The 13,459-nt window shown below is 44.5% G+C and overlaps 1 protein-coding gene across 1 annotated transcript; it reads left to right on the forward strand.

The window, feature by feature from the left end:
• Positions 8,768–10,515, forward strand: LOC8075262. Its single transcript, XM_002446355.2, has 2 exons — positions 8,768–9,573; positions 9,719–10,515. The coding sequence occupies exons 1-2, from the start codon at positions 8,783–8,785 to the stop codon at positions 10,368–10,370; spliced, it is 1,443 nt and encodes a 480-aa protein (XP_002446400.2). The 5' UTR covers positions 8,768–8,782; the 3' UTR covers positions 10,371–10,515.

Here is a 13,459-nt window from a genome sequence, read left to right on the forward strand (position 1 = left end):
CTCATAGGAAACCAAAGTTATTACAAAGGCTTAACCAGTAAAACTCGTGACCATATTTCCCCAATACCAATTTCTTTGACACTAACTACAGTGTGCTTAGAAATAAGAAACAATCCAACACAAAATCAACAGAGCATTATAAAAAACACAATCATGAGATATAGAAGTATAGAACCATCTCACCTTTATCTATCTCCATGAACCAGCGGTGCATCCGTCACTGGCTCCTGCACCACGGATTCCTCGGCCACCAACACACAGCTCTGATGGTCCATATGCAAAGGTCCAAAATTAGATCATGCTGCTACCAGAGATAATAACCAGCAACAGACAGGGACTCAAAACCACCCTCTAATCTGAATCTTAAACATAAAGATCCCTCATAAAACAAGCGAAAATCCATCAACTCCGTCTAGAGGCGGATACACAGAATAAAAAGTGAGATCAGCTAGCTTTTGAACCCAATTGAAGAAGATCCTATGAAAAAAACAAAAGCATCCACACCATTCAGACATTTAATCGAATATGGTATCTGCATATATGTGATAGCACTGAGCTTTAGTTGCATCACTCACCTTGGCATGGCTGTAGACGGCAGAGATACAGAGTCAGCTTTGAGTTGAGGCTTTTGACTGAACAGATGGTGGGCAGGCAGAGCAGGGAGCAAGGTTCGTAGGCGAGGCGTATGTTGGCCTAGGAACTGATAGCAGGACTCAATCCAAATCGAACAGCTCTAGGGTTCCATAATCCAAAATTAGAGGTCAGATTGGGACTCACCGTGTGGCTGCCGGCATGGTATGGAGACGTCGGTGCCATGTGCTCTTTGGAGAAGACCTCGACGGAGAGGGAGCTCGCGCCGGCCATAGAGGAGGGAAGGTCGCGTGAGCGCAGCGACGCGGCCCCTGGCCCCTTGCAGGCTCAATGGAGGAAGATGAAGAGGCAGAGGCGACGACACGTACGGCCCCGGAAGGCGCGCGCGGAGGCGGCGGTGCGCGTTTAGTCCGGGCGAGGGCGTCGTCGTGCGCGTGCAAGACCTTTGTGCCGGCGATTGAAGAGCCAACCACCGCCGCCTCAGTGAATCCTTCCGGAGCCAGTCGCCGCCGCCGGTGTTTCGCGTGAGGGGGAAGGAGCGTGATCCTTCCGTAGCCAGTCGACGCAGCCGGTCTTTTCGCGTGAGGGGGAAAGCGCGCAGGAGAGGGTAGAGAGTTTGATGCAGGCTTCAAACTTTCATCTACAACTGTTGGATTTGATCCTGATCGGTTTTGGAACGTTGATTTTAATGGAGACAAAATACTATGTGTATTTTTCTGGGTACATAATGTTTAAAGCTCTCAGCGGGGGAGGTTTTTTTTGGTGCACCAAGCATAATTCTGTTAGGTGAATTATAGTAGAGATACATGACAACTTGTTCGAAATCTTCGCAAACTTTTTCTATGGCCTCTATATATGATAACATGACATATGTACAAGTTTTAGGATTTATGGAAAAAAATATCATTTATTAGAATTTTTGAAAAGTACCGATGCACGTTCGGCATCGTGTCTCTTAACCACGGCATTCAAAAGTCATTTCCGTTTTGAATGTGTGTTCTCAGAGAGGGTTGGATAACATGAGTATCATTTTTCCGTTATTTTTTCCAACTATTTCGCTGACTCGTAGTTCAAATTTGAACGCAACCGGAAAAATAAAAATAAATAATGTTAATTGCAAAAATATAGCAAACATGTTTCAAATTTTATGAAATTTGAGTATGGAGTTACAAATGATGAGTGTGTAGAGAAGAAAAAATTTGGAGGGCAAAAACTGAAAAAAAAAAAGACAAATTGTTTGCCGTGTGCCGCACCCTGGCACACGGCAAAGTTTGTGTTTGCCGTGTGCCAGCCTCAAGCACACTGCAAACCCAGGGTTTGTCGTGTGCCTAACGACCGCACACGGCAAACGTTGACGGCTGGGGGTGGGCCTTAGCGTGGGTTAGCTTTTGTCATGTGCCCTGTTTTTGCCGTGTGTTGCTTACAGCAAAAGTTTGAGTTCGCCGTGTGCCTGGTGTTTCCTGTGTGCCGTGTTTCCTGTGTGCCAGACACGGCAAAAGCCAGATATACCGTGTGCCTGATGTTTGCCGTGTGCGTGGGTTAGACACATGGCAAACCCAACCTTTGCCGTGCGTTGCTCATGGCAAACAGACGGACACACGACAAAGGCCGGCTCTCTGGTAGTGTATAGAAGCTGATCCCTACATGACCGATGGAAGTAACATTAAAGGACCAGTGGACCACAACAGGCAGGAATAAAAAAAAAATCCAACTGGAATGACCAAATCATCGACGAAGAGCCACATGATATATTAAAAAGTTTTATGTGTTAATTAGCGCAAGCAATTATAGTTTGCTTCTTGGTGATGGGAGTCAAGCGTTTTGGCTAGGACATCACTGTTCGAGCCGAGATGTGTATAGTTTATAGGGCTGAAAGATATAGAAAAGTAATTGCAACAGAAATAAAAGACTGAACTCATAGAAGATGAAAGATAGCTGAAAATTCATAGCATGTATGGCTTATAATGGTTCAAGTCTGAACACAAACTTTAGGAAAAGGACAGATATACAGAAGAAACACTGAGTCTTTTACATGGACACAATCATGTTGTTCAAGAAATTTCACCTATTTGGTTTTCTGCCAGAACCAAGGTTGTTTGTACGTATATGATGCCTTATTTTTGAAGCACCAAGATCGCCATTCCTGGCAAAAACAGGGAGGATTCACTGTTAACAAATGTGGAATGCAACATACCCCAAAAATTGCTTCCAGTAAGAATATGCTATGAACAGGATACTCATACGTGTAAGTTCAGTGGATTGAGTTTTTTCATTTTTTTTTATTCAACAATCAGCCTATATGATGCTTTCTCACCTCAACGTATATGGTGCAACCTTTTCCAAATCATTTTCCAGTGGGAGAGTAGTTATAAGATTTTCCAGCAGTATTTCTATCTGAGTTAGCCAATGGTCACTAAACTGCAAAAAACAACTTTATCAGTCCCATATGACAGTATGGTGATTAAGTTTAAGCATCACATGAGGCTGAAATTTCTGAAATTAGTATGTACACTATGCATTGTAAAGAAACATTCCTGACTACAAATGAGGCATGAAGCAAGTTGCGAGCCTGTAAACCAATGGCTCTGTGCTTGTTGTTACTGATGCAGTGTTCTCCAATGAAACTTTTTGGTCCACACTGTTTTCATCCAACATCATATTTTTTGCAGGAGGTTTCATTTTTTTTTATTTGGTTCAAAACACAGCTGGATAGATTAAGCATTTGTGCACAAAAGAGACAATACCATTTGAGCGAATTTCATTGCTTGTCCCATTCCCATATGTTTTTTAGTGAAATCGCAAATCAAAGAATTCAGTGACTATTTGGAAGCTGCGAACCTTCACAAACCTTCAATAACTAATAGGACAGGCGGAGCTCGTCGATTTTGACGGGTAGGGCCACCTGCCATATTTTCATGCTTAGTCCTCTTTATTATGCAACTCTACAAAAATCGGTCTAATCAATTAGTTATTCAATAATTCTCAGGTGGGGAAGAGTTCAACGTTAAATTAAAATAAAACTTAGAATCGAGAATGAGTTAAAATTACCAAGCTTCAGAGCAGCCTGCAGGAGAGCAGGACCCCGCGCGACCACGCTGAGATGAAGAGAATCGAGATGCCGGCCCCGGCCTTCCGGGCGCTAACGCCAGGTCGCCGGCTGGCAGCCGCTGTTCGCGCTCGGCTAGCCACAGCCAGTGCAGGCCGCGGCCAGGCGCCGGGCGTCAGGGATAGACGGGCAGGGCGGCGGCCGGCGGAAAAGCACCAGGGCGGACCAACTGCTGGCTATGCCACTCGCGATGGAGTTCGGTGGAGAGGAAGCACTAAGGCAGAACGGGGACGGATCGCCCGTGAGTACTCATGAGTCCTGCGTTCTTCCTCTCGCGAGTCCTCTCTACTATACCTGGGCAACGGGCCGGCCCTGCCCGGCACGGCACGACACCGGGCCGGCACGGCACGTTTCCTAACAGGCCGAGGGGGCACGTCGTGCCCTGCGGGCTGTGCCTTACCGGCCTGCGTGCCTGACTTACGGCCCAGGCACGGACCTGTGGGCCTTTTTGCGTACCGGGCTGGCCCGTCAGGCACGGTAAAAAAAAGGGCCGGGCCAGCCCATAGCCCGTTGAATAGATAACATCTCCATAAATACAGATTTAAAACCATATTTCAAACATATTCGCCAGACGCCAGTTAGATAACAGATTCAAACACAAATGAGAGTTGACAGATGTAGATATCAAAATGAGCTGTTTTGTACAATGCTGCCTCATTAAAAACCTACCTAGGTAAAACTCACCCTTGTGAGAAACCCTATGCAGGGAAAAAGAGTGCAGCCAGCTCCAAATGTCTTAAGTCTTACTGTCTTAACAATATTACAGACCATTGTTCAAATGTTCAAATGAAAACTAAGTGAGTGAGGGACACTACCACTCTCAACTCACACAAAAGTACCAACACTCCCAGCAAACAAATGACTATCCCTCAGCCACCAGTACCCTCTTCTGCAACTTCAGGTTCATCGAGAAACAAATTCTCAAAGGCATCTTCGATTTCCTTGTTGTCAGCAGCTTGATGTTGCTCCCTCTTCTCTCCTAGCTCCCAGTCCTTCAACAAGGTTAGCATCTCCACATGTTCGGGTTTCAAGCTTCGGCGTCGTTCTTCTAGGATCCTCCCAGATAAACTGAAACAAGACTCTGAAGAACAGGTGGAAACAAGAACTGACATGATATCTCTGGCTATAATAGCCAGGATGGGATAGGTTAGTTTGTGATCACGCCACCATAAGATAATGTCAAAACCATCATCATAAGAAGTTATGCAGTCGCTGTCCAAATAGCTTGCAAGTTCAGAAGCAGTAGATTGAGAAGAAGAACAGGCAGTTGAAGGACCAGGTAGATCTGATCCTCCAAAAATTCTCCCCCAAGCCTGTTTTCTCTTACCAGTGACTGGGGTAGGACCAGAAACTCTTTGATTCCTAGATGCACCATACTTTCTCAAATATTTCTCAAACAATTTATGCAACTCAGTTTTCACATCAGCATAGTAAGCAGTGTAATCAGTACCACTACATTCATTAAGTAAATGGAGGACCCTTTGCATACCTCTGAGCTTAGCTCTAGGGTCAAGAATGAATGCAAATGAATATAACATAGGAATGTCCTTCCAATACTTAAGAAACTTACTCTACATAGGAAACACAAAGGCTCTCAGATTAAGATCTCTTTCACAAGCATGTAAATGAGTTGCAATCTCCAGAACATGGTGCAAAACAAGAGGACTGGTAGGATAATAAACACCGGACAGTGTAACAGTACAGTCATAAAAGAGTTCCAGGAACTCCAATATTTTCCCAGCCACATGCCAATGAGCTTGAGACAATAGGGCACTACCATAATTTGAATTTATGAACACAGAAAATACTTCACTATAAGGAACCAAATGTTTAAGCATGAGATAAGTAGCATTCCATCTAACATCCATGTCTAAGCCAAATTTTCTAGGTCTCATACCTTTAGCTTCACAGTTGTTCTTAAACATAGCAACTCTTTGATTAGAGGAGTTCAAGAAATTAATTGCAGTTCTAAAGTCCTCTATATAAGGTTTGATTCTTTTTAGTGCAGATTTAACTATCAAATTAATAATGTGATATGCACAACGTTGATGCACAAGACTGTAAGTTCTATTAATAGGATCATCATCATCAGGTGCAGGATCAGGACCTAGATAACCAGCAAACATGGGTGTCAAAGTTTCCATTGCCTTAGCATTGGAAGATGCATTATCTAAAGTGACAGAAAAGATCTTATCAATCAAGCCATATTCCTCAACCACATATGCAATGGCAGCAGAAATGTTTTCACCATTATGCTTAACTTCAATCAATCTAAGACCTATAATCTTCTTTTGCAACTCCCAATCAGAATTTACATAGTGAGCAACAACACATATGTAATCCTCCTTAGCATTACCAGACCATATGTCAGAAGTCAAAGCAACAGAAGATGAAGCATGCAAGCAGTTCCTAATCATAGCACGACGTTCAGCAAATAACTTATCTAGATCTCTAGTGGTGGTTCTTCTAGATGATCTAACAAATCTTGGATTATGAGCACGAACAATGTATTCCTCAAATGCATTAGTGTCACCTAACCAAGAGGAAGATCAAGCCTAGCAATCAATCTACACAGTTCAGTTCTAGCAACAGTAGGATCATAGTTCCAATTATGCAAAGCCCCATCAGAACTAAAAGCTAGTCGAAACTGAACCCTATTTTGTTGATCAAGTTTAGCAATGCAACCTTTAGCGTGCCTAAGAATATGACCTGTACCAGCAGCAGATCTACCACTCAACACCTTTCTACAAATCTTACAGATAGCTTTAACACGCACACGATTACCATTAATCATCTCAAAAACCTCATCGAATGTTTCCCAACACTTAGACCGTCGCTTACCACATGTACCAGAGGAAGGAGTAGCATTACCATTACCGTCACCATTACCATTACCAGTGCTGATGGTGTGGGTGTTGGAGTCCACCGCCGTCCCGGTCCCAGCTGCCCCTCTGGCATCAACGTCGTTCGCGGGAGGATTTGACCCACCACCACCGGATGCGTCAGCAAACACATCAAAGGGGTCACGGCCGTCGTCGTCCCTCTCCGGGGAAAGCCCAGCAGCGATGAAGTCATCGTTCCCAGTCCACTCATCGCACGTCGTTGCCAAGGGGCTCTCGGCCACGGATGGCTGAACTCCTCCAGCACCATTCCTCAACGGTGCGCGGCCACGGCTTGGCCGTGGTGCCATTGCCCTTGCCCGTCGTCCGTCTATGCCACCAAGGCTAGTTGACGACGAGGCATCGGCAACAGACCTGCACAAGAAAAATAGATCTAGGGTTAGAATGGGGAAAAGAGAAGGATCTAGATCTAGGGTTAGGTTTAGCCGTTTACCTGCGCAACCGGAGCCCGGCGCCGGAGAAGACGAGATTAAGAAGGACGATGAGCGACCACAGAACGGAGACGGGGAGGCGGACTCACATGCTCATGGACAGGATAAAGGAAGAAGAAGGGAGGGAGACGGCGAGGGAGAGGAAGGCAGGGAGCAGCGAACTCAGGGAGAGGCAGAGAGCCGACGGGCGACGACGACGTCACCGGATCGAAGGACGACGGCGGCGAAGTAGTCGAGAGGAGGAGCCGAGGAGGCGAGCTCTCACCTCTCAGATCCGATCTGAGAGAGAGAGAGAGAGTGCGAGGCTGCGCCTGCGCTGCGATTGGTGACTGCGAGTGCGAGGGCGACGGCCGATGCCCTACGGTCGATGAGCGACGGCGGCGCGGCTGCGGTGGGGATTAGGGTTAGGGTTTCGGGTGGGGTGACTGAGTGAGGGCGAGCGCCGAGGGGGCCGGCCGGCCGGGGATTTATATGGGGGGGAGTGGAAGGCAGGGAGGCGCGCCCTACTGGGCGGGCGGCCTGGCTGCTGGCGCCGGCCGGCCTGGTGGGGGAGCAGGCCGGTACCGGGCCTGCCATTATTTGGCGGGCCAGGCCGTGCCGGCCTGCGGGCTTGAAGTGCGGCCCAAGCACGGCCTGCACCCCCGTGCCGTGCCAGCCCGGGCCCGATGAACTTCGGGCCGTGCCGTGCTTGGGCCGGGCCAAAGTGACGGGCTTTGGGCCGTGCTAACGGGCTCGGGCTGCATGCCCAGGACTACTCTCTACTGTAGGGAATTTTTGGGGCCCAAATCCGCCATTTGAGGCCTTGGGCCTTGTTTAGTTCACCCCGAAATCCAAAAAGTTTTCAAGATTTCCTGTCACATCGAATCTTGCGGCACATGCATGAAGTATTAAATATAGACGAAAATAAAAACTAATTACACAGTTTGACTGTAAATCGCGAGACAAATCTTTTGACCCTAGTTAGTCTATAATTGGACAATATTTACCACAAACAAACGAAAGTGCTACAATAGCGAAATCCAAAAATTTTTCACATCTAGACAAGGCCACCTAAAGAAAAAAAATTTCGCGACACTGTAGCACTTTCGTTTATTTGTGGTAATTATTGTTCAATTATAAACTAACTAGACTTAAAAGATTCGTCTCGTCAATTTCGACCAAACTGTGTAATTAGTTTTTATTTTCGTCTATATTAATACTCTATGCATGCGTCTAAAGATACGATGTGACGGGGAATCTTGAAAAAAATTTAGGTTTCTGGGTGGAAGTAAATAAGACGTTAGTTCCAAAAAATTTTGGGAAATCGATATTGTAGCAATTTCGTTTGTATTTGACAAATATTGTCCAATCATGGACTGACTAGGCTCAAAAGATTCGTCTCGTCAATTCCGACCAAACTGTGCAATTAATTTTTATTTTCGTCTATATTTAATACTCCATGTATTTATCTAAAGATTTGATATTACGGAAATCTAAAAAATTTTGTAAAATTTCTTTGAACTAAACAAGGCCTCGTCCGGCAGCAGTTCCCGATTCCCGGCCGCCCACCACCACCGTATAATCCATCCGAACCGGACTCCCACCTATCCATGGATTCCAACATCAATAAATAGAGACACAGCATCTTTGATCTCCCACCGGTCGCCAACGTACCTCGCGTCGAGTTCAACAACCGATCCGGTCCACCACCATCCGAATCCGAATCTCCTAGATTTGATCAGATCCCGCCGCCGATTCGTATAGTAATATATACTATGGAGCAGCTACCTGACGACATGCTCGCCGATGTCCTGGGCCGCCTGCCGCCCAGCAGTCTAGCGGCGTCACGCTGCGTCTGCAAGCACTGGTGCTCCATCATCGACGCTCGGTGCCTCCTCCGCGCCGACCTCCTCCCGCTCCGCCTCGACGCCTTCTACTGCATCTCCGTCGACACCATCGACAGGCTGACGTATTTCTTCGCATCTCCTTGGGCGGCGCGTCGAATCCCCGGCGGCTGCCTTGACTTCTTGAAAAATTACGAGAATGTGGAAGTGGAGGATCACTGCAATGGTCTGCTCTTGATGTATGACATGGTGGTCAACCCTGCCACACGCGAATGGGCCAACTTGCCTACCTCTCCGGAACCATCCATTAGCGACATGCTTGGGGTCAAGGTCTGGGCCGATCCCACGACGGATCAGGATCAGGATCAGGAGAAGGACAACCACGACTTGTTGTATCCAAGCTTTTACCTTGTGTACGATCCCGTGGCGGAGTCGCCGCAGCACTTTGAGGTATTTCTTGTCCCCTTATTATTTGTCCATGTTCTGCTGGACAATCGGGAAAACATCGCCATCGACATTGACGACCAAGAATGGCCGCCATCGACATTGAGAATCCACGTCTTCTCGTCGAGGAGATGGAGGTGGGAAGTGAGGTCTTGGGTCCGCCAGGGGGAGCCTGCCGGGACCATGGCTGATATGCTGCAAGACGATTGCTGGGACCGCAAGGCCGTCTATTTCCGGGGAGCTCTCTATGTGCATTGTCAAAATGATTCTCTCATGAGGTACTAACTCTAACCAGCTTCGTCGTTTCATCTATTATTGTTGTACAACTGCATGCTATATATATGTTTTATATATTGCTCCATCTAGTGCTAATTATTAAGCACATATATTCATTCCTTTTTGTAATTAATTAATTAATTGCAGGATAGCCTTGTCCAATGACAAGTACCAAATGATGAAACCTCCGGCAACAGGTGGCGAACTTGCTGGTAAGGTTGATACCTTTTATTTGGGAAAATCAGAGAAAGGAGTATACTCTGCCTTACTGTATTGGGTAGGTCACTGCCTTCACCTTCGAGTCTGGATCCTTAAGGAAGAAGAAGACAAAGAAAATGATAACATGATTCACATGGAGTGGGTGTTGAAGACTAACATCAGCCTTCCACCGCTGCTTGCAAATAGTCCTCCTCATAATTATCACAGCGGCTTTGCTGCTGCTGATGATGATGATGAATGGAGGGTCATCCGCAACTATAATAACAAGGAGGAAGTACCACCTGCTACTGCACATGGCGACGATGATGAATGGGACTTTGACAATGCTGACATTGTCCTCGATGAGGCCAAAGATAATAAGCTCACTAAAGCAGACAGGCACTACTCTATTCAGTTCATCGGATTTCATCCTTACAAGGAGATTGTCTTCTTTTACGTACCATCTGGGGCAGTATCTTATAATTTGAATACCTCAAAGTTTCAACGGTTGGGCGCACGTATAAGTATACCAGTGGGCATGAGAACCTGCTTCCCGTACATGCCAGGCTGGATACGGGGATTATTTGAAAACACTTTATAAGTCGCTGCCTTGTATCAAATATATTTAGACTCTGTTTGATTATTTGGAGCTAGCATAATAAGCATGTAAGCGATGTTAATTGACCCTCGGCACTTGCTTATTACTAGTTGGGATTGATGGATCCAGGAGTAGGTGTAGGTGTGGGACGTGTGTCCGTCCCGGCACGCGGGCGATGAGGGCAGACAGGCAGGCATGAAGGATAATTCCTTTGCCTCCCCTTATTATGATATATATAATATATACCACCGCTTGCACAACAGGTTGCGTACTTGCCTATATGCCGATCGACACACCATATGCATGATCGAGCAGAAATGCATGATTCATATATGCCGGCGGCCCGGCCGCGTGTATATGGGATGCATGATCCATGAATATTGAGGGCTGCATGGATGGATCGCAGGAGAGGAAACGCATGCGCAGCGCACAGATCGATCATCTCATCTCAACGGTGGGATGCATGCATATCGGACGGAAGCTATCCTCCTTTGGTTGCCAAGCCACCAGCTGACTGCGCAGCGCATCGATATGCATTCGCATCATCCCTCCATCGATCTCCCTCATATGCTATACTAGCAAATATGCCCGTGCAATGCAACGGGGAAAAATTATCAAACGTCCGTAAAAACAACAACATTGTGAATGGTACATATGTATTTATGTTTTACTATTTCTATAACATTAAAAATTGTAATTTATTTCATGATTATCATAACATCCATAAATAATATAAGCTAATGTTGGCAATAATATGACTACGTTGTATTAATAAGTATCAAATTTAGAATATAATCTTTGATACATTTTTCTTCCATTACAAAACATACACTACAGAAAACTAGTGCTTTGCCGAGTGCCTGGATCTTTGCCGAGAGCCCGCCACTCGGCAAACCCAGCACTCGGCGAAGAGCTCTTTACCGAGAGCCAGGCTCTTGGCAAAGCAAACGACATCCATGGCCGTTGGCTTTGCCGAGTGCCTACTGTCTGCCTCTCGGCAAAGAAGGCTTCTTTGCCGAGTGCCAACAGTGGCACTCGGCAAAGAGTTTTTTTTCGCTTTCAAATTTTTAGATGATTACTAGTGTATCATGAGCAAAATGTCACAATTTGGGACATTTTTAAGTTTTTTCCTATATTCTTTCACTTAATTGCGATTAGTTGAATCTTTTTCGAAAATGTCGGTTTGAACTCCGGGTGCATGGAATAATAGTTTCCAATGGTTCCAACAATATTATTCTTGTTTATTAGGGTGTAATTAGGGCAAATCTAGAGCCTGACTCAAAATCTCGATGAACGTGCTCACGGTGCAACGCTTTGAACTTTCGTGCGCACGGTGTTTTAATTATTAAAAATACAAACGACTTCCAAAAAAACACGAAACTTGTTGAGATGTCTTCATATGGTATGGGTAGGCTATGGTTTAAAAAAGTTTGGAGCAAGTTTGCACGTACGATGTTCACAAACCCTACATCTCCACACATGATGAGTACATGTGATCACATGTGATCATGTGTGGAGATGTTGGGTTTGTGAACACATGTGATCATGCATGTATGATCATGTGTGGAGATGTTGGGTTTTTGTGAACACATGTGATTATATGATCACATGTGATTATGTGACCACATGGGTTTTTCGGAAGTCGTTTGCATTTTTTATAGTTAAAATACCGCTCGCACGAAAGTTCGAAGCTTTGCACCTTGAGCACGTTCACCCAGATTTGGAGTCAGGCTCTGGATTTGCCCTAATTACACCTTCATAAACAAGAATAACATTGTTGGAACCATTGGAAACTCTTAATCCATGCACCCGCAGTTCAAACCGACATTTTCGAAAAACATTCAACAAATCGCAATTAAGTGAAGAAATATAGCAAAAAATCTTCAAAATGTCCCAAATTGTGACATGTTACTCATGATACACTACTAATCATCCACAAAAAATTGGAAGCAAAAAACAAAAAAAAAAGCTTTGCCGAGTGTTACGGTTGGCACTCAGCAAAGAGCTCTTTGCCGAGTGCTGCGCTCATTGTGAGGGAAGACGTGATTTCTCTCACAAGAAATGATTTCTTGTGTTTTCTTTCTCTTTTCTCATTAATTAGAATGTCACATCGGCATTTTGCTTAGGTGACAACTTATTTAATAAAGATAGAAACTATTATTAATACATCATTGGGAGTGCCCTGATGCGCTTGATGAGACGACTGAGGTGGAAGTTAGCACTTGGTAGCCCAGTCCTAGCTAGGGCACTCAGGTGGGAATCAAGGCAATGGGTCAACGTGGACCCTCTAGCTGCAATCAAAATACAATGACTTTCGTAGAAAGAAGAAAATTGAGTCAAATAACTCAGCATCTAGTGAGCATAAAATTTTTACTACAGCTCAAGCCTGTAATGATTAGCCCATAAAAAACTTCATCATAATTGGACTAAAGAAACCACAACTATGAATTAATTATAAAAAATATAAATCTAAGGTTACATTAAAAACTTTGTGCTAAAACATAATATATCATATGTTCACCATGTAGATCCATTCTTGTGGAGTCCAACATAATTGGACTTTCCATTTTATGAATCTTTTGTGATTTACTATGAATTTTCAAAGATTTAGTGGAAATAAACATAAATAAATAAATAAATAAATAAAAACTACCATGGAAATAGTCATTGAGGTGAAGTGACCGATTTTGAGAGACGAGGGATGAACTATTTTTTATTTTAGATTTGATGGAGAAAAAGCTAACTTTTTGCGATAAAGGAGAGAAAAGAGAGGAACTATTTTTTGTTTTAGAGTTGAGACAGAAAAAACTGACTTTTGCAAAAGCTGACTTTTAAGATACTCCATATGTCCTATAATATAGTATATTCTAGAAATTTTAAGACAAATTAAGAGAGAACATAAAAGACGCATGTACCCTCGTTTTGTTTTCTAATCAGTCGCTATCATTAACCTGATTAATGATGATTGGTTGATAAATGGAAAATATTTAATCAAAACTAGGCTTTGTTCTCCGAAACGCATTATATTTGAAGCCAAATTTTGAATGCTACTAGAATGCACTATAATATGTATTACAGGACGGAGGGAGCAA

This window comes from Sorghum bicolor, chromosome 6, assembly GCF_000003195.3.
Source record: "Sorghum bicolor cultivar BTx623 chromosome 6, Sorghum_bicolor_NCBIv3, whole genome shotgun sequence".
NCBI classification, from domain to species: Eukaryota; Viridiplantae; Streptophyta; class Magnoliopsida; order Poales; family Poaceae; genus Sorghum; species Sorghum bicolor.